Source organism: Petromyzon marinus, chromosome 40 (genome assembly GCF_048934315.1).
Source record: "Petromyzon marinus isolate PM22_M1 ecotype Great Lakes invasive population chromosome 40, UKy_Petmar_22M1.pri1.0, whole genome shotgun sequence".
Classification (NCBI taxonomy): domain Eukaryota; kingdom Metazoa; phylum Chordata; class Hyperoartia; order Petromyzontiformes; family Petromyzontidae; genus Petromyzon; species Petromyzon marinus.
The window spans coordinates 5,229,290-5,249,929 of NC_133706.1; the positions used below are offsets into that span (position 1 = coordinate 5,229,290).

The window sequence follows — 20,640 nt, forward strand, 5'->3', positions numbered from 1 at the left end:
CTAGGAATCAGATGTAAACTAAAAAGCTGCAAACTAGAATGGACGTTGGATAAAATAGTACATGTTAATCTGCAGCATCAACTTTTTATTTACAATACAGTAAAGTCATTCTTTGGGTATTTTGGTAAAGTCACGTAGATGGGTTCAAAGAAAATAACAAAACTACGACGTTTTTGATCGCAACACAAGCAGTGTTCATCTACGTAACTTTACTGAGACCCAAATAATATGAATTCCTGCAGTCACGAAAACTTTAAGTCAAGATTTAATACAGAAAAGTGCCAATCCAGTAGCAAGACGCACCTTGCTAATAAGACTGTCTTTAAAAATAATTCCAAAGTTGGGATGCTACTGGCAATTAATCTTGAGGGCCATGAAGTCCAGTGGAATTCATGTTTGCTTCGGTAAATTTAACAAATGCTTTTTTTGGTTATTTATATTACAACAATTTGCTGACAAAAAATAGGCTCGATCATGTTTCTGCCAAATTAACAACTTGCCCTTTAAACAGTACAGCAATGAAGAAAATAGAAATCCGAACAAAACTGTTCAGTTTATTTTGAATTACCCTGTGATCTAAGCAGCTCACAAATCAAAAACATTGCACAAACTTAAATCTATATATATACCACAAGTCAGCTCGGGCAGATAATGTTTTATACATCAGAAAAAAAGACTGACACATATGGAATGATCCTGTTAATCTCAGTCCTGCATGTATACAAACACCCTGAATGGATAAGCATTGGGGGGGGGGGGGGGGGTTGGTGGTTTAAGGTTACCTGAGTATCCAAGAGTGCCTCCACTTCACTACACCACTGCTTATCCCTCTGCAGCGTCGCATTGGCCTGATGAAACGGTTGCAGTTTGTCAGACAAATGAGAGTTCACAAAAGCCATTGTTGATGCACTGTAATAACCTTCACGTTCATGGTCGTAAAATCGCAGAGCCTATATGAATTAATTACTGAATAAAGGTCTCTGTGGGCCATTTCATGGGATGTTATTTGACGATGCTTCACCATGCTGATCAGTGTCGGGGGGGGGGGGGGGGGCAGTGTCAGCTTGGACTGGTTCAGAAATCACCGCTGATGTTGGGTATGGCTGGGAATTGAACTCAGGTGGGGTTTATAGTTCAGTGTGCAAACCATTCTGCTGAACTCACCTGCATAATAATCAGCCTAACATTTGTGGCAGCATATATTATTGAGCAGATAAATAGATAGTGGAGCCTTTACTCTTTGGTTCTTCCGGTAAAGTCACGAAGTTAGACATGAAATAAAACAAATCGCGACGTTTCGATCGCAACACAAGCGGCAAAAGGAGTCGGCCTCTAAAGGCAAACTGTTTATAAAGGTTTTGGGATGGACGTTGCCCAAGTGTATCAACAGCACCAGGTGCATGGGCGGTGGAGCCTTAGCCAAATTCAATTTTTTTAACCACGGGAGGTGCCTGTTAATTATAAGATATTTTAATCCTGTTGTGCACCACAGCCAACACAAGTCCCTGAAGCTTTTATTATGTTTTAAGTAATTTCTCATACTGCATGTTGGCATTACATTGCACGGTGTGGGGTCGAGATCTGAAGTGAATGGTGGCTTCACTGAAGAGCAACCAGAGCTGTGTTTTGAGCGGCTGTCTATATTCTTGAACAGTGATCAATGCACAGCTGCAGACCATTGCTGTGGCCCACCAGAACTTCTTTGTAAACAAGTGTAATCAAATCAATAAACAAAATTACAACAAAGCTTTAGTTGCGTTTTCTCTTACAAAACCACACACTGCACCAGATTTAATTTTGTCGTTGATAAACTCCACTACGTTTTGCCAAACGAGGGCTGAAGAGGTTTGCACGCTGTGCCGTGAACTTAGTTTATCGGCTTGATTCCCGGCCACAGGTAAAATTAGTGGCGAGTGAGATCTGATCCGGTCCTGGGCTTCCTCTTCGCTAAACCTGCACTTGCCAGCACTGTAAAGTGTGGTCAAATAACCTAATGACTGATGCACAGCAAGGGGAGGCCTTCATCTAGCAGAGGATTGACAGATTAGTAGATTATTATGGTGAGAATTCAGAAGAAATCTGTTGAATTGATACAAATGTATAAAACAGGGGTCGGGAACCTTTTTGACTAAGAGAGCCATGAAAGCAAAAAATTTGGAAATTTATTTCAGTGAGAGCCATATAATATATTTTAAAAGTGAATTCAACTAAATGTCAGTATAATAAGCCTCTGAATTTATTCTTTTAAATAATGTTGTTATAACACTCACCATTAATGCGACTTCTGGTGCTGCATGGATTTGCTGATGTCTTTGTAGTCGGGTTGGTACTTGGTGAGGTTAAGCTTCATGCAAGCGTTGAGGCTTTCATCCGTTAAACGTGATCGTAGGTTGGACTTGATGTTTTTAAGATGTGAGAATGACTGCTCACATGCATACGTAGATCCAAACATGGTCAATACAGCAATAGTCACACGCTGCAGTGTGTGGTATGTGACAGGAAGCGCGTTCCAAGTTTTGAGAATCAGCTGGTCTTCGGGTTGGAGTTTTTTCATTTCTGTCCACATGTGCTTGCTCGCCAACTCCGCTTTCTGTCGTGTGATTCTTTCCAAATCTTCATTCAGTGACTTGAACTTATTCACCCACATGTCTGAGGCCTTCAGGTCAGCCACTTCTGCTTCAAAATCTCTGACGGAGACACCAGGGATGTAATTCAGGTCGGGTGTGTTCAGTGAACACTCGTTTGGATGGGTGATGAACTTAAAAAGACGAGTGTGCTCACGAAATTCTCCAAAGCGTGCTTTGAAGAACTGTAGGAGACTGGATGTGCAGCCAGCTAGCTGGTGGAGATCAAGGTTTTGAATGGGCTCACTTGCTGTGCATGCATCTTTAAATTGGCTCAGTTTTTCAAAATGTAGTAAACGACCTGTTTCAAGATCCGTGATGAAAAGCTCCAGCTTGTTTTCAAAAGCAAATACAGCTTGTTGAAGGGATAACACTGTATTTCCAATGCCTTGCATTTTCACGTTGAGCTGGTTCAGATGTTCAGTCAGATCTACGAGATAGTAAAACTTGAGGAGCCACTCGGTGTCGGCTAGCTCAGGATGCCCGACGCCTTTCATTTCAAGGAAAGTCCGGATTTCGTTCAGGCAAGCCGCAAAACGGCTAAGCACCTTCCCTCTTGACAACCAACGCACATTGCTGTGCAAAAGCAGACCAGGATAGTTATTTACAACTTCATCCAGCAGTGTTTTAAACTGGCGATCATTTAAGGCTCGGGCAACAATAAAGTTGATCACACGAATGACCAGCGACATCACTTCGCCAAACTGCCTGTCACACATCTGAGCACAAAGTGCCTCCTGGTGTATAATGCAATGGAAACTTAGGATGGGTCTATTTTCATGTTCACGGAGAAGCGCCACAAATCCTTTGTTTTTCCCCACCATACACGGAGCACCATCAGTACACACTGAGAGAAGTTTATCCATAGGTAGACTTTTTTCTTGAGCAAACTCCATGAAAGACTTGAATAAATCCTCACCTCTTGTGGACCCTTTTAATGGCAGAACAGCAAGACTTTCTTCGCGCAGTGTGTCACCAACAGCATATCTTGCAATCACGCTGAACTGCGACAAATGGCTCACGTCTGTTGACTCATCCAAAGCCAGAGAAAAGAACGGCGCTGCATTTATGTCCTTCACTTGCGTTTCCTCCACTTTGTTTGCCATCACGATGGTACGATCATGAACAGTTCTTGCCGACAGAGGCATGTCTTGTATCCGTTTGATTATCTTGTCTTTGTTCGGAAGATCATCAAAAAGTTCATTGGCTACATCCAGCATGAACGTTTTAGCATACTCGCCATCTGTGAATGGTTTTCCGTTCCTCACTATTGCTAAAGAACCAGCAAAGCTAGCCGAATTATAGTCACCTTGCCGGGTCCATACGCGGAGTTGCTGCTGGCTAGCTTGCACCCTGCTCAGAAGCTCTTGGCACGCTTTCTTTCTGCTGTCTCCCGCAGGGTATTTTGATGCAAAGGTAGCGTGGCGCGTGTCGAAGTGCCGTTTTACATTCGACCGTTTCAACGATGTAATTTTGTCATTGCAAATTAGACACACCGCAGAACCCGCTTTCTCCACAAAGGCGAATTCTTCGGTCCATTCGTCCTGAAATGTACGATACTCGTCGTCTTTTTTTCTTTTCGCCATCTTCTTCGTCGAAGGGTTAGCTTTGAGCTAATGACCGAGCAGACGCAGTCTCAGACTGATTCAAAAGGGGGCGTTTACCTGTTTTACCCAGCAACGGCAAACGTAGGCCAGTATCATCCAATTAAAATAATGGACAATTGCTCCTGCAGCCCTGAACAGGACATGCGCAGTGAAAAATCGATGGATGGATTAAAACAAGTGAGAATATTTTGTTTTATCTGCGAGCCATATGCAATCATCAAAAGAGCCACATCTGGCTCGCGAGCCATAGGTTCCCGACCCCTGGTATAAAATATGTGAGGGACAACTTAACAATTTGGTGTCTGCTGAAATGATATAAGTGGTGCTTTTATCCATTGGTGGCCCTGAGCCGTTGGTAAAATGTTCATGTTGGCGCCCAGTCTACTACCCACAACAACTACAGGTGACCCTCAGCAGGTGGATACTTTTCCCAACCCTGAAAGAATAAATGACTAATTCACTCCCATCAGGTTTCAACTTCACAAGATTTCATTTGCAAGCCGAGTGCTCTCACCACAGCCGTCTCCTGGCCAGAGTGTGTAACATATTCCTCAACAATCTCCGCTGTTGTGACATGGCAGTGTGACGGGGTAAAGCCTCACCTGGGCCTCGTCCACCTCCAGGATGTCTGAGAGCTCCGCCTCGGTGATGTTTAGGATGGAGGCAGCGAGGGACTGAGCTCGGCTCGCCGAGTCCGTCCGCGCGACCGTGTCGCTCGGATGCGCTCGCCGCAACAGAGCGTGCGTCTCCCGTGTGTGACGCACAAACTCCCCCGCCAATGCCTGGCTCACGCACGCACACACGCACACGTAACATTCACAGACACATATGCGTGCACGAGCACTTCCCTGCCAGGGCAGAGGTCACATAGACAGGTACACACCAATGTGCACTCGCATGTACGCAAGTATGTACACACTTCCCTGCCAAGGCCTGGATCACACACGTACACTTACGCTGAGACAAAGATCCATATAGCCTTAACGGACTGTTGGCGCAAGTGCTGTTAGCAAGCACCTATCAAGGTCGGTAGTGCACGCGAAGGTGGCCAGCACCTCGCCTGGCTGCGTTCGTCTCTCAAGTGGTGAAGTTTACACACCGCACCAGGCGATCCCCACAACGCATACAAATTATGCGTGTGCATATTCGCGCACGTGCACGTACACACCGGGCCAACACGCACTCACGGACAGGCCAACACGAAGCATCGCCGCGGGGGTTCTCCCCACCCCGCGGACCCCCCCGCACCTTGACGAAGTCGGCGAACTGGGCGGTCCGCGATTGAGACGCGCTCAGCTGTTGGTGCAGGTCACGCAGCGCCTGCTGGCTGTGGCTCGCCAGCTCGTGCAGCTGCTGCGACGCCGCCGCCTCCAGCTCCTCGGCCGCCCCCTCGGCCGCGCGTAAACGCTCGTTGTGTTCGCGCAGCTTCTGCGTCTGCGGGGGGTTGATAATGCACAGCGGACACGTGGTCCTTAAGCAGATGATATATTTGCTGCTGTGGATTGCATTTGTAAATACGGTTCGGAATTTATTAAAATTGAGGGCAGCGTTTGACAGCGCAGCTGTAAGTCTCCTCTTCGGTCCCACCTTCTTGTCCAGCTCCTCCTTGGCTTTCTGGTAGAGCTGCTCGTACTCGCCCTTGGCCTTCGTAGCCACGTTCAGACGCTGCTTCATCGAGTCAAGGGCGACCTTCCTGCCGCTCGCCTCCTCCGTGAGGGATTTTACCTGGATGCATCGCATAGCGAGACATGGGACACTTTCGGGGTGACGGGCAGTAGGGATGAGTTTAAAACATCTATGATATTAAAAGGCACTTTTTTTATTTTAGGATAATTTCCATTAAATAGTTTAACTTGTGACATCACCCAATGACACAAGACATTTGGTGGGAAAAGCACGGATAGTGGTGTCACATCAGGTGATGTTATATTTTTCAGATTAATCAAAAAACAAACATTTTTTCGGATCATCTTAAAATTATAAATAGACAAAAAATATTCTTAAATCCACCTGCTTTTAGTCACCACAGTGTTAGCAAAGCATTCGTGTCCGTGTCCTTCTGCTGCTGCAGCGTGGCGCGAATGTTCCCCGCACACATTTAACATTTCTCCTGAGCAAGTATCCATGCTGCAGCCAAAGCACCTCTCGGAATGCGACCCACAGGTTGAGAACCCTCTGGGGGCCTAGATGGTGTGCGATTGACGCGCTAGCGCGAGAGGAGCAGCGCTCTGTGCCCGAGTTTGCGGAGTTGGTGCTCCGGGTCACGTGGCTCGTTGCCGACCTTCCCCTCCAGCTCGGCGAGTGCGCCCCGCTGAGCCGCCTCGCTCAGCTGGGCGCTCTTCACGCGCTCGCGCTGCTCGTCCAGCAGCTGACGCTTCATGGTGACGTCGCGCTCCCCTCGTGTCACCCTGCCCCGCGGCGCACACACACGCACGCGCGTGCGCGCAGCACACGCACATCGCCACGTGAGAGACGACTCTGGAATTATCACTCGCTCGCTGAGGTTCCAGCTACAAGTGGGGGGAAATGACTCCACTCGTACGAATGCAAAACAATATTACGAGTATTTTTTTTTCATTCACTGCATATTAAATACATTTATTTGAAAGTAAATTAAGGTTGGAGGTCGCTGGGTGACTCAGGTCAGCGCTGAGCTTGCAGCACCAAGATCCTGGGTTCACATTTAGGCACATTACTTGGCAAAAATGATCATCTTTTACGAGGCTTCTCGGTCTGGGTTACTTTTTATTTACTATCTTTGTTTTACCAGGTAAGGGCCGCTGAGCTATGTAGCTCTTTTTCGGAAGCGACCTGGCCACAAATGATAGCTCAATAAAGTGGCTTATCACATCGAAATGTACAGCAGCCAAATACTCTAAATGCCGTGACGTTGATTCTAAATGTGGAGGGAAAAAAAGGAGGACCGGGAAAAAAATCCACGCGACCACGGGGAGAGAGACACCGCAGACTCCAAATATACAGCAGCAGGCGTGAGGGTCGGGATCGAACCCACGACCCCCTGTGTACCAGGCGAGGTAGTTAACATCTCGCTACTGTGGCGCCATCTAGCCACTGTGATTAACTGTCATTGGCATGTGAAATAAATACAATGAAAACATGCATCACATTTGTCAAATTAGCCAGTGAGCAGATGCTGTACGAGTTGAATGACCGGGTAGCCAGGGGGGAGAGCTGTCTGTTGGGGATGTTCAAGGAATTGTGTTTTGCAGTGACGGTCCACATTTGAGCTTTTCATTGTATCGAGCGGCACGGTGCGTGAATCGACCTGCACTGGCGCACAAATCTATAACGGAGACGGGGGGACAAACGCCGATTGAAAGAGACCACACAGCCCACACGTATGGAGAGCTTGTAATTACAACTGCACGTTCACAAGTACACGTTAAAATAGAACAAAATCTCATGCGCACCAGCGCCAGTGCCCTCTTTGCAATCGGTCAGATGAGGAACTTTTAGCGAACAGTTGATGTTTTGTGTAATGCTGTAAAATTAATTAGCATGGCTGCAGACATATAAATGTGACAAGGCTGTAACAGTGAGGTAGACCCATATGCGGGGCTTCCTTGAACAGACAAATTATTGTTGTTCTTTGTCGTTTGTTTTTACCGATGCACTGAACCACTGTGCCACACCACTCCCCACAACAGTGATTTCCCATGTAGCCTACGCAGCATGTTGGGGAAAGTGCTGCTAGCAAACCCCTACAAAGACTGGCACGGCAAGGGGTTGGTGTGGCCAGAACCAGGTCTGGCTGCCATTACCTCCCCAGTGTTGATGTTTGTACAATGCAACCAGGTACTCATTTAAGGATGAGCCAACTTGGAAGAGGTCCAGAACCAGTTCAGACAAGCACCACTAACGTTAGCTGTGGCCTGGAATCGAACTTGAGGCATCGGGTTCGTAGAGCGATGCTCTAACCTCTTCACCACCGCTAGCCACTACACACATACGCGCACACAGATATGCACTTGTGACCACTCCACACCAAACCTGACCACCGCGTGGCTCGGATTTCCTAACGAGCAAATCAATGGGGCAGACACTTGCGGAATCAATGACATAGAGCTGTGCATTGTGGCTCAATTAACAAGCCACTTCCATGACCCTCATTCCAACAGCGTCATGAGCTCCCAGAAAATAAGCTGTATACAGCTGAGTGGAACCACCATCTATATTCGAGATCTTGAACACAACACGCAAGAAAGAGTTGCCTGGTATTCTTGGTTCTTTCGGTAAAGTGACGTAGAAGGGAAATAATAAAGTAATAAAAATGAAACGATACAATTCTCACCACGTTTCGATTGCAACACAAGCAATCATCATCACACCTGATCATCACACCTGATGACAATTGGTTGTGTTGCAATCGAAACGTCGTGAGAATTTATTAATTTAATTTTTATTATTTTATTATTTCTCTTCTACGTGACTTTACCGAAAGAACCAAGAATATGAATCCTGCAGTCACAAAAGCTTCAAATCGAAAAGTTCCTTGGTAATCAACATATATCACAATTGCTGTTATTCACAATATTTATTGGGGGAGAGGGATGCAAATAAGATCATTTGCACTTAAAGAGGGTGGGGATTTCCTCCAATCTTCATAGCAGGCCACTTGACAGCCGTACTAAATTGGTGCTCGCTAACAGCGGTGCATGCAGTAGTGTGCCTGAACCTCACCACATCTCGCCCGTTAGTAAGTGGATTGGCCAGTCGAAAAAAAATATCTCTGCTCAGCTGCTGTCGGCCACTCAGCACGATAAAAGCTTCTTAACCTTTTCCTGTTCCGATGATGTACATGTACACCATCAGTTTTTTTTGCAATTCTGTTCCGATAAACGTATGTGTACATCATAAAAACAAAACCGGAAGAAAAAAAGCAATTATTTTACCTTATTTCTACCTACGTGGACTTTACCGAAAGAACCAAAGAGTATGGATACCTGCAGTCACGAAAGCTTCAAATCAAGATTAAAATAACTTTATCGGTACCGAGGCTCCCACAAGGCCATGCGGGAGGGCGTGTGGCACAGTTTGGCACCAGCTATCGAGTGTGGTCGTGTCGCTACAGTTATCTGCGGTGAGCACAATGTCTTTGAAAACAACGGCGCTACACCTCTCTAAATAAAATTAACCCTGAGCCGCTTGCAAGTTCCGAGATTCCGAGGCGAACAGAACACCGACCCTGCAACTTGCAGACGCCTTGGAATGAGAAAGGGTTAACGTCCCAGAGCTTGGGTGTCCCATCACGGTGCTGAATGACATTGCAAACCCAGCATCATAACTACCAGCACCATCATCATCATCATCGTCAGCAGTCATGCTCTATCTACCGTTGGATGAAGCATCCTCACAGTTTCTCTCGCCATTTGCGTGAGAGGCTGTGGTTTTCTGGCAAGGACTCACTTGTCCTGGAGCTCTGAGATGCGCTTGTCCTTCTCCTGGAGCTCCATTCGCAGCTCCTTGATGGTCGCGAGCTGCCGAGACATCTCGCCCGCCGAGCCCTGCACACGACGGCACGGCCCCGCGCAGAACAAAGTTGGTTTGTAGATTATGATATCAGCATTTACTTTTATTATGTTTTTCTCTGCAGCCGTTGGAAGAAATTTCATGACCAAAGGCCCGTATATGAAGTGCTCCAACCACAGGATCACGTGGCTAGATTGTTAGCAGAGATCAGCAACAAGTGCCGGAGATACACCTTCAGCACGGAGAGGCATTCCACATTTTTTATGCCAGGTGGTGCTCGTTTTAATAACACAAGGTTGCACCTGTATCTGGCCGGTCGCACTGTGGAAGGTTTGCGAGTTGGAATCCCGATGGAGCGGCTCGACCTCTCACCCTGAGCTTGAGCTGCAGCTGCTTGATCTCCGCGTCTTGGTTGGGTGTCGGGGCTGGCGGGGCTGGCGGCACCACAGCGGAGGCTGGCGGAGGAACCGGTAGCGCCGGAGACGGTAGACCCCCCCTGACCTCGTCTCCGCTTCGCTCCAGGACTCGGATCTTCTGCTGCAGCTCGGACACCTCGGCACGCAGCCTCTGCACGTTCGCGCGCGCACGGGCACAGTTAATGCAGCTGTCTTCTCACTGCACGTGAAGCCCGGTTCACACGTGCACGTACGCGGAGTGTACAATGTTTTGTATGCCGCAAGGACACTCAATTAACCTACAACTGTCGCGGAGCACTAGTGCCTGCTGTGAAGATGACCAGGGTGAAAGAGGGCATTACAGACAGCGGGGAAGTGAAGCAGGTGGAGGAGCATCCTCCCCCTTAGCGGAGGTGTGGAGGCTTTATGAGACGACAGGGGCAAAGAAGGGAGTTCCAGACAAAGGTGTGCAGGAGATGAGGAGGAGTGACCTCTCATGGACAAAAAGATCACCGGGAAGTCTTGAGAGAGAGAGGACAAGGTTACACTTCAGAAAGGAGCACAGCAGAGGAGAGGAAAGCGAGCACACACCAAGCAGGAGGCGTAGAGAGAGAGAGAGGTTCCCTGACCTGCGCCGTGAGCCGCTGCATCTCGGTGCGCTGCTGCGCCTCCGCGAGCCGCGCGCCGAGCAGCGTGGCGTGCTCGCGCAGCCGCGCCGCTCCGCCCTGCGCCTGCAGCCGGGCGGAGCGTAGCACGGCGACGCGGTGCAGCAGGGACGCCACGCGGCGCCGCAGGGCCCCCGACACGGCCGGCGGAGGCGCCCGCTGTGGCGGCGCCGCCGCCGCCGCCGCCGCCGCCGCCGCGTGCTGCCCGCGAGGGTGCCACCTCCACCGTGGGTAGCAGGGCTGAGGGCACGAGGGAGCGCGCGCGGAGAGAATACGTCAAGGGCGGCAAAATTCACCGATGTTCTGTTGGGTATAGCTGGTTGAAAAAACTATTTATCAGTCTATGTCCAGCTTTGTCAGCCAGGAAACGGCTTCAGTTGATGTGCGGCGGATTGCTTGTTGCATATTAGTTTGCTACTGTGAGGTCTATGGTTTGGTCAGTTAAGGGCCGAGGCTGAGCCACGAGTTACTGGTTAACATCAGTGATCCCTGGGTTTAATCTTCCACGAAGCTCATGGTCCACCCTGAACCGCATCCACAAAACAATGGTAGATACATGATGCACAAATGGACAATTCATATTATATAACCACGCAATGCCCCATCCACAGATACGAAGGAGACATCACAGCGATACACTATCCGCTGCTCCTGACGCGGTTATCTGGCTTGACCACCTGAACGTGAAATTGTAGTCGTTGCTCTGCATCTACGCCAGTCGGACAACAAGAAGAAGACCGGTGATCTGGGTTATAGGCCGAGGCTGTGATTGCGAGTGTATCCGTGTGTGGCTCGGACCCGTGCGGGGCCGCAATTGGCCGTGCGGGGCCGCGCTGTGTGGCGCCGCGCTTGGGACGCTTGCGCAATCAACGAGCCCAGGCTGCTGCTGGGAGTCGTCCTCTCCGTTGTCCCCGAATCCGTGTCGCTGCTGCACAGGGGGCAAGGCAATCACTCGACGCGACTCACCCGCCCCATCACGTGACCACGTGGGGAAATCTCTACACGTCGACAAACGGTGGCAACTTGTGGCTATCAATTGCAACATCAGCTGATGTGTGCAGGTGAACGAGCTGATGAATGAAACTAGCCCCCGTAACTTTATCATTCTGAATATTCCACAGTGAATTAGCAAACCTCGATCAATGTCTGCTGACCAATGTCACCATCTGCTACTCTCCCATCAGCCAGGGGTGGGGCGCATCACCTGTAGTCGCTCATGTCCTCCCATCCGTCCTTGCTGAAGTTGCGGAACGTGTTTCCCATCTCCCGGATGGATCGGTTCAGCACGGCCTGGTGGTGCCGGAGGTTCCCACTGCGTCTCCTGCCAGGCCTCCTCTTCCTCGCGGGGCCTACGCTCTCCTCCGCGCGTCTCTCCTCGCATCCCTCCTCCGCGTTCCCCTCCGCATCCCTCCCAAACGCGTCCGAGCACGGCGCGCCCCCGCCGTGTCGTGCCGTCGATCGCCGCTTCTCCACTAGCGCCGCGTTCTCGCGCCGGAGCTGGCGGCAGCGCTGCCTCAGGGCCCCGTGCCCCTCGGCGAGCGCCAGCCTCTGGGCCTCGAGTCCGTCGAGCCGATGCTCCAGCTGGCCGCACCGCTCGCTGGATTCGGCGCCCTCCCGCCGCAAGCGCGCCACTTGCCGGCGAAGGTCTGCGTTGGCATCAAGGGCCCGCTCGCCATCCCGCGCCCGGCCCCGCAGCCCGGCGTTCTCCTCCTCCAGCCGTTTGAGCTGGCCCTTGAGCCCGGCCATCCTTCGGCCCAGATCGGAGTTCTTGCAGGACGTCTGCTCCAGCGTCTCCCGCAGCTGAGCGAGCTTCTCTTTGAGCTGCGAGCTCTCATGGTCGGCAGCGGCCGTCTGCCTCGTTCTGTCTTCCGCCGTCCTCCTCAGTTTGGCCACAGCGGCCTTCAGTAGACTCCTCTCGCCGGCCAGGGCATCGCGTGCCTCAGCCAGTCTGCCAGCTTCCCTCTCCACCGCCTTCAATTGCCGTTGCAATGCAACAATCTGGAAGAGCCAAGAAAACGTCCGTCAATTGAAGGCTTGCCAAGGCTGACGGGATGGGATCATAAATGCCAACACTGCTGAGATGCTAGATATCATTCTGGGAAGCCACTTGTGAGTAAACCAAATTTTCAAGTGTAATGAGATGGCAGTCTCAGCCCAGTCACCAATGACCGCACGAAATAATGTTTTTCACTTACTGTAGTTTGGTCTAACTCAACAGTAAGGGATAAACGTAATGTATGTTTTCATGTCAAAGTGTTTCTCTGCTCAAACGAGCATCTCCATGAGCTGACATGAGCCGGTGGTGGAGATTCCACATTCCTATGGTGTGGGTCAGTGTCGCCATACAATAACCACTGGTGACTTTACACAAAAAGCAGTAGCAATTTGAGTTGATCCTGAAACGAGTATTTTAACTCTTAACATTTCGACCAAGGGTCAAACACTCCACTTACAGCTCCCCACAGTTGAACTATAGTAGACGATTGAAAAGGCTGAACTATTTTTTCGGAGCGTAGATCGGTGACGTCCACTGTTTGCTGTTAATGGGAGTTCCATAACAGGTTTTTTTTGGGTTAGATCGCGTAAATATAAGTGTTGTCGTTAAATGTCGTTAAACCCGCCACCACCCGACACAGCTAATTAGTAAGGTTTGTCACGTAAACAGAACATGCCAATTCGTAACTAGTACAGCACACTGGTGTGTTGGACAGTAAATGTTGTGTTGGGTGGTGGCGCGTTTAACAACACATTTATATTTACACAACCTCAATTATGGATAATATTGGCGTCACTACGTGGGGTCGTTCCCCACATTACGAATCACGCAGCAGACTTAAGGAAGTGAAAAAAGCAAACATATTTGCCTCAAGACATAACAGTCAGAATGCACTAGAGCAAACACCCATGTCCCCAGCATACGGTGAGTGTTTGTGTGATTGTATGTGATCAGTGGCAGCTGGTCATTCGGGCCAGTAGGGCGAGGCCTCACTCATGAAAAATAAAACCTTTGCAATTACCGGCTCATTATAATTATTAAAAACTGTAATATTTCGTCACGTTTTTCATGAGATTAGGTACACTTTTGCCAAGGCGGCGGCTCACAATTGTAACTAAACTTCTGAGTAGTAGCCCCTGGTAAATAGGTGCGAGTGATTGTGAGCAGGACTGCTGCTATGGGGCTAGCCAGTTGCCACCTGCTGTGGAGCGATTACACCATCGTGGAAACGATCCGAGCTGACAGGAGAGCTCCGCTTTATTGGAATTTATTTGTCAAGGGACCTGGAGAGCTTGGACCCCCCTCCCTCCCTACCTACCTCCCTCCCTCCCTCCTTCCTTACCTCCCTCCCTCCCTCCCTACCTCCCTCCCTCCCTCCCTACCTCCCTCCCTCCCTCCCTACCTCCCTCCCTCCCTATCTCCCTCCCTCCCTCCTTCCTTACCTCCCTCCCTCCCTACATCCCTCCCTCCCTACCTCCCTCCCTCCTTCCTTACCTTCCTCCCTCCCTACCTCCCTCCCTATCTCCCTCCTTCCCTCCCTCCCTACCTCCCTCCCTCCCTACCTCCCTCCCTATCTCCCTCCTTCCCTCCCTCCCTACCTCCCTCCCTCCCCCCTCAACCCTGACCACTCCCTCCCCTGACCCCCACAAGCTTCAGTCTTGCCCCGACATATGAACCCCCTGGCAGTCACTGCTGGTGGCTGTGTCTTGAGTGTTCGTGGTGGCTGGCAAAGGCAAGAGGCGGGGGGGGGGGGGGTGCCCCCACCTGCATCTGCTGCGAGTCTCGCATCTGCTCCGGCTGCAAAGAGCTGCTCCCCACACCGCGGTGCTCCAGTCTCCACAGCAGCTCTGCAGCAACAGCAGCAGACGATAAACGGCAGCAAAGACGACGGTTTGAAGACGGCGACAGTCGCTCTCCAGTCTTCACCACGGATAATCGCCGACCGATGCTCGCCACCATTAGCATCACCCCCACTCACTGGAAATGCCTTTCAATCTGGCCGATGATTCTGTCAACAACATGACTGTTGCAGCCAATTCAAATAACCTAATTGACAGTGCTTAGCACACTGCAGTGTGACACGGTGACCTGAGTTCGATTTATGGATGTGGCTAACATCAGTGGCGAGAGCATTACCTGAAACGGTCCCGAACTACACTCCCCTCCCCCCATCCCCTTCACCAACCCGTGCCTCGGATAAGCAAAGAGCGGTGTGCGGTCAATATTGCATCTTGAACACCATTAAAGTAAACTAAAAACTATTAAAAAATATATTTTACCAGGTAAAGCCCACTGAGCTATATAGCTATTTTTCAGACGCGACCTGGCTATCACAAATGATAGCCTCAGCGAAGTGGCTTATCGTGTGGATACGTATAGCAGCCAAACACTCTAAAACGCCGTGATGTTGATTCTAAATGTGGAGGGGAAAACCGGAGGACCCGGAGAAAAATCCACGCGATCACGGGGAGAGAGACACCGCAGACTCCAAATATACAGCAGCAGGCGTCAGGGTTGGGATCGAACCCACGACCTCCTGTATACCAGGCGAGATAGTTAACATCTCCTAGCCACCGTGGCGCCCCGATTGTCAAAGAACACAAGACTCCATACCGTCGCGCTCATGATGCAGGCAGTGGGAGAGCTGAGCCAGCGTGGCGCGGTCCGCGGCCGCCTGCACGCGAAGGCGATCCAGCTCCTCCTGGAGACGCAGCCTGTAGCAACCACGGCCACGAGAGAGAGGCAGAGCACCATCACACGTGGCACATGCACCACACAGCCAGCAGCACCGTCATGGGCCCACAGACACACCGCATGCAACAAACATACCTAGCAGCACACACGCCCACTAAGGCCCACACAGACAGAACAAGCACCGCACATACCCACAAGGATATGCACTCACAACACAAGTACTGCATACACCCAGCAGTCCACAAACCAACTGGGACCCACACAAACATACAACGCATGGACCAAACATACCCTGCACTGGTCATATACGGCAACATGCATCACTCACGCATACACACACCCACCAGCACCTGCACACATGGCACATGCATCACACAGACCTACCAGTCACCACGTGACATGAACATACACACACGCAATAGCACAAATGTAACGATTAATTGATTGAGCCATTCTTGTAATCGGATACATACGCAAGTAAAAAATCATGCACGTGAGAATAAATAATTTCTGCTTCATATAGTTCGTACATTATTGGTTCATAAAAAGCCTGCAGGTACATGTCATCGCTGCGCAATGTAAAACATAAACACACATATCAAGTCGTGAACCCATAACTGTGACAACTCATCGGGTTGTGGAGGGCGAATCGTTACATCCCCCCAACGGCATTCGACCGCCATCTCACTTGTCGGCCTGCAGCTCGTGGTTCTCCCGCTGGACGAAGGCCAGCTCGTTCCACACGCCGTCGCTGTCCTCCTGACGCAGCTCGTGCGGCGCCGCTCTCTGTGGCCTGCCCTTTCGGCCGCCCCTGCAGAACAAAAGCGCCGCTGCCTGTGACCCCCCGGCGATCAAAGCAGCAGCCTCGGCGCAGCGCGAGCCGTTCACACCGGGGATGGCGGACCGTCCCCTTCCTGAAGGCTGAATAGGACTTCAAAGTGCTTTTTGTGGGCCGCACCTTGACACACAACTAGACACGTTGTGTCGGCAGGTGAATGCGATGCCCCTCCAGTACCCGCTTCATAGGGCTAAGAACCTTGCAGTGACGGATATTGTTTGGGGGGCTATTGTGAAGTGGTAGGAACTCATGTGGCCATGGGGCCTATGAATTGGAGTCGCAGGCCTGGGGTTCCCTCACTTCACGAAGTGGTTCAGGGGGTTAATACAATGAAACCATGTTGTCAAGTGCAGCGAGTTAATGGTCACAACCTCATTGCCGATTGATTGATTGAACAAAACAAACCATCGGGTATTCACTTAAGTTGGTGTATTCCAGCTTGATTGACAAACAACGCTTTGTAATTCATATTACAAAAAATACTCACGTGATGAAGGGACCTATTAAGGTGATATCACCTTGATGGTTTACTGCTTGTTGACTTCAAAATAGAGATTTATTTGTCTTCTTATGTGATGCTGCTATCATGAGTGGACTACAATTTGGATAAAAAAGCAGGAAAGTATAATAATGGAGATTTGCATTTAGAGGATGCTTAAATGCCTCAGTATCTCAAAGCACCTTACATGAAGCACCTTACCAAGAGGACGCCCAGTGGCAGTTGTCCCTATGCAACACAAGGTGTACCCAGTGCCTGCTATGCAAATAGGTATAGTCTGCCAATAGGGGAATATATTCCAATTTGGTTTTGCCTAATTAAGTGATTTGTGCAAATGAGCATAATTCACACAATCATACTTATCCTAATGCTTTTAACTTGAACGAAATAAAAAGTGAATGAACCAAGGCACGTACACTGCACGAATTCTATTGAGATGCAATTGCATTCATGCAAGTATGTATGGTCAACTTCTTTCGCACCGTACATAGCCAACCGTGCTAATCGGAGGTGCAGGGGACGAGGCTCAAAAGAAAGCTCTCTGGTGTGGACCAATCAGTTTCAAGGACAATGCATTATATATTATCAGAGTATGTTTTTGTTTGCATTCTGACCACAAGCATTGTGGTTAATGTAGACATGATTCCTTGTAAAAGGTTTAAGTTTGGTGTTTTAACATCTTAACACCTGTTTTATTGCCAGATAAAAGGGGAAAAAAAACCTATTATCATATTTTGGTACTGGCAAAGGAGGCCCCATGACGTAGCTTTAGACTAAATAGATTTAGACTCTATATAGAGTTAGACTCCATACAGATTTAGACTGCCGTTATTGTTGCAGTCGCGGCGCTGGCCTCACGACGGGGAGGCCGCCGTCACTGACCGTCCGTGCTGCTCCTCGGTCTGCTGCAGCTGCTCGGCGGCGACGCGGAGTTTGTCCTGCAGCGCATCGAGACGCTCGCAGCGCCGGTCGTGCGCCCGGCGCAGCTCCTCGCTCTCCTGCGCCTGCGCGACATCGGGCGACGACGCGGGGCGCGGCGGCAATGTTATCATCGCCATCGCAGATGATATTATTATGGGCAAAGGCAAACAAAGACTAAGGTCCCCCGTATAGCTCTAACAGACTGTTGTGGCAAGTGCTGTTAGCGAGTACCTATGAAGGCCGGCGCGGCTCACGAGGGGGTGGGTGGCCAGCACCAAGCCAGGCCGTCTTTGTCTCCCCAGTGGCGATGTTTACACACCGCACTAGGTAACCATTTGAGGCTTAGTCAACCGAGGGGAGGCCCAGGACCGATGCCGATAATCGTCACTGATGTTGGCCGTGAGTGAGAATCGAATTCGGGTTTGTGTTTAGTTTGTTGTCCTTTCCTCGCACCTCCGATTGGCTCGGTTTGTTAATGTACGGTGCGAAAGAAGTTCAACATACATGCACACATACCTGCACCTGCAGCAGGTTCTCCAGGCCACGCACCCTGTCCTGCAGCAGGAAAAGCTGCGCTTGAGAGTCGGAGAGGCGCGACGAGCGAGTTGGCGAAAGCGAGCGGGCGCGTGGAGCGGCGTCCCTGCCCTGTGGAACGACAAGACACTTGCCCTCGCCGCCCATGTCCCACAGACGCACGCAAAGCTCACGTACAAGACAATGTGATAACGCGGGGAAAATTTTCAATGTTGCGCCACTCAGAGGAGGGCCACCACAGCATCTTCAAGTGACGTCACTGGAATACGACTGCCTCACCTTTTTAATGTATTCACAATATGACGCACTGGTGCGCTGCGAGATCTGGCCAAGCAACGCCAACGGGGGGTGGGGGGTCAGTGTACGCCCGAGAATTGAAATGACAGTGCTTGGTCCAGGTGGAGGTTGGAAGAAATTTTGAGGGTGAGCCGGCAGTTTTATATTAACACAAGCCGACCAAAACAACAGCTTCATCCTGGACCAAACCCACTTTGGAAAGCAAAGTAAAATCACAGCTCGTAGTATTGTGCGTGGCATCTTCATGTAAATGGGAACAAACAGGACGAGCTTTGCTGCTGCTGTGTGGCCAGCACCTGAGCGCTGGTGGAGGCGATGCTCTGGCGGCAAGGGCTTCTGTATCTCCCGTGCACCGGAGCCGTGGCCGGGTTTGACAGCTGAGCCAGCCTCGTGGTGACGTCATGCAGCCTCTCCTGCAGGGCCTCCTTGTCGGCGAGCAACATGTCCAGCTCGCGGGTGCCACTTGACTCACCCTGCTGCCAACACCAGGGCAAAGATTCCCCGTAAAGCCTTTTTAACAGACTGTTGGGGCAATTGCTGTTTAGCGAGCGCCTGTGAAAGCTGACGTGGCATACGAGGGAGTGGGTGGCCAACGCCACGCCTGGCCAACTTTGGTTTCCCAATGCGGAAGTTTCATGTAAGTCTGAGCTGACCTAGGGGAGGCTCAGGACCGGTTCAAATATTCCCCACTATTATTGGTTGTGAGAGGGAATCGAATTTGGGTTGCTGGGTGTGCTAACCACTACACTACCGCAAAACATCCATATCTCACACACAAAGACACATATCCCCCGTGCAGCCTTCTTTAAAACCTGTTGGGCCAAGGACTGTTAGCAAGCACTTATTGAGGCTGGCACGGATCACATTTTCAGCTTTAAGAGCAGCAAAGCCATGGGTGCCCACCTATTGTACAAACGGAGTTTGTTTTTGGGTTACGTCTGACTTGTATTGGTTAGAAACCTCAAACTCCTGCATGTGAGTTACCTGCTGTGTCCCAGTGATGTTGGTTTGCCTGCTGCTGCCGCTGCTGCCTCCGTCCTGCATCTGGTCTCGTTGCTGCGGTTGTGAGCTCGGGGTGCAGGGGCCATGCCTCAGTTGCGCCACACTGGCCTTCAACGCCTCGTAGCGCAGATGCAGCTCATCGTGCATCTACAGACAGCAATTCGTATCATCATCAACGATGACAATTCACTTCCGGATGAAGGCCTCCCCTCGCTCTCATCCTCTCTTACAGTTCTGCGAAATAATAATCAACCTAGCATCTATACATGAACCGATTTTATCACTCCATCTCCGCGGTGGACGTCATCTGGTGCTCATTCCCACCAGTTTTTAAGTCTCGACTACTTGCCGTTATCTCTTCTAGCGATGAGTCTGGCCCAAGCCCACGAGCAGTCAAAGTGACATATTTAATCTGCATATCTTCTCTAATCCATGTGGTCCCCTTTCTGTCTCTAAATGTGATTCCAAGTAGGCATCTCTCAAGGTTTATTTTCGAATATTTCAGCTCTTGTTCCATATTCTGCCTCAATGTCCATATTTCTGATCCGCGTCACAGCGGATAACATATACACCGATTAAAAACAGTGAGCGGCATGCCGCTCAGATAATTTACGCAGCACACAGGACGCAGCTAACTTGGCCACAAATCTATGGGGGACAGAATGCCTCAGCCACAAAGTATCATCATCATCAACATCATCGCCATCCATGCGTGTCGTGGCACGCGCCCCTGCGCACCTGCTGCAGGGAGGCGCTCTCAGCCCTGTGCGTCTCCTCCTGCTGGCGCAGCACCCGCTGCATGTCGCGGGTGAGCTCCTGCAGCTGCTCCACCAGCTGCGACTGTTGCGCGGCGTGCTCCGCTTGCAGGCCCTGGTCGATCTGCAGCTCTTGCAGCTGCTCCCTGCGGATGGAAACAGGAGCATCGCTCGGTCAGCCTCAATAGCTGCTGGGACAAATGCTGTTAGTGAGCACCTATTAATCCTTCACTGTTCCGTGACGTCAGCAAGTTGCAGGGTGTGGTGGGTCCCGTTCACCGCTGAATTTTGGCACGCGCAAGCGGCTCAGCGTTAATTTTATT

General features: G+C 50.4%; 1 protein-coding gene across 3 annotated transcripts in view; it reads right to left on the minus strand.

Moving 5' to 3' along the window:
• The window catches only part of CNTLN (centlein), a 32,722-nt gene that overhangs the window by 1,060 nt on the left and 11,022 nt on the right, over positions 1–20,640 (minus strand). Inside the window, exons 8-25 of one of the 3 annotated variants that reach the window (XM_076073051.1) lie at positions 20,301–20,463; positions 19,545–19,709; positions 18,857–19,033; positions 18,246–18,374; positions 17,691–17,812; positions 16,160–16,282; positions 15,391–15,491; positions 14,542–14,624; positions 11,986–12,779; positions 11,580–11,709; positions 10,746–11,021; positions 10,094–10,288; positions 9,659–9,756; positions 6,513–6,639; positions 5,819–5,956; positions 5,480–5,665; positions 4,834–5,013; positions 783–848 (exon numbers count right to left, since the gene is read on the minus strand). In XM_076073051.1, the coding sequence (XP_075929166.1) occupies positions 783–848; positions 4,834–5,013; positions 5,480–5,665; positions 5,819–5,956; positions 6,513–6,639; positions 9,659–9,756; positions 10,094–10,288; positions 10,746–11,021; positions 11,580–11,709; positions 11,986–12,779; positions 14,542–14,624; positions 15,391–15,491; positions 16,160–16,282; positions 17,691–17,812; positions 18,246–18,374; positions 18,857–19,033; positions 19,545–19,709; positions 20,301–20,463 (3,253 nt within the window). Of the gene's footprint in view, positions 1–782; positions 849–4,833; positions 5,014–5,479; positions 5,666–5,818; positions 5,957–6,512; positions 6,640–9,658; positions 9,757–10,093; positions 10,289–10,745; positions 11,022–11,579; positions 11,710–11,985; positions 12,780–14,541; positions 14,625–15,390; positions 15,492–16,159; positions 16,283–17,690; positions 17,813–18,245; positions 18,375–18,856; positions 19,037–19,544; positions 19,710–20,300; positions 20,464–20,640 lie in introns of all 3 variants that reach the window. The other 2 variants (XM_032968975.2, XM_032968973.2) reach the window with 2 other exon arrangements.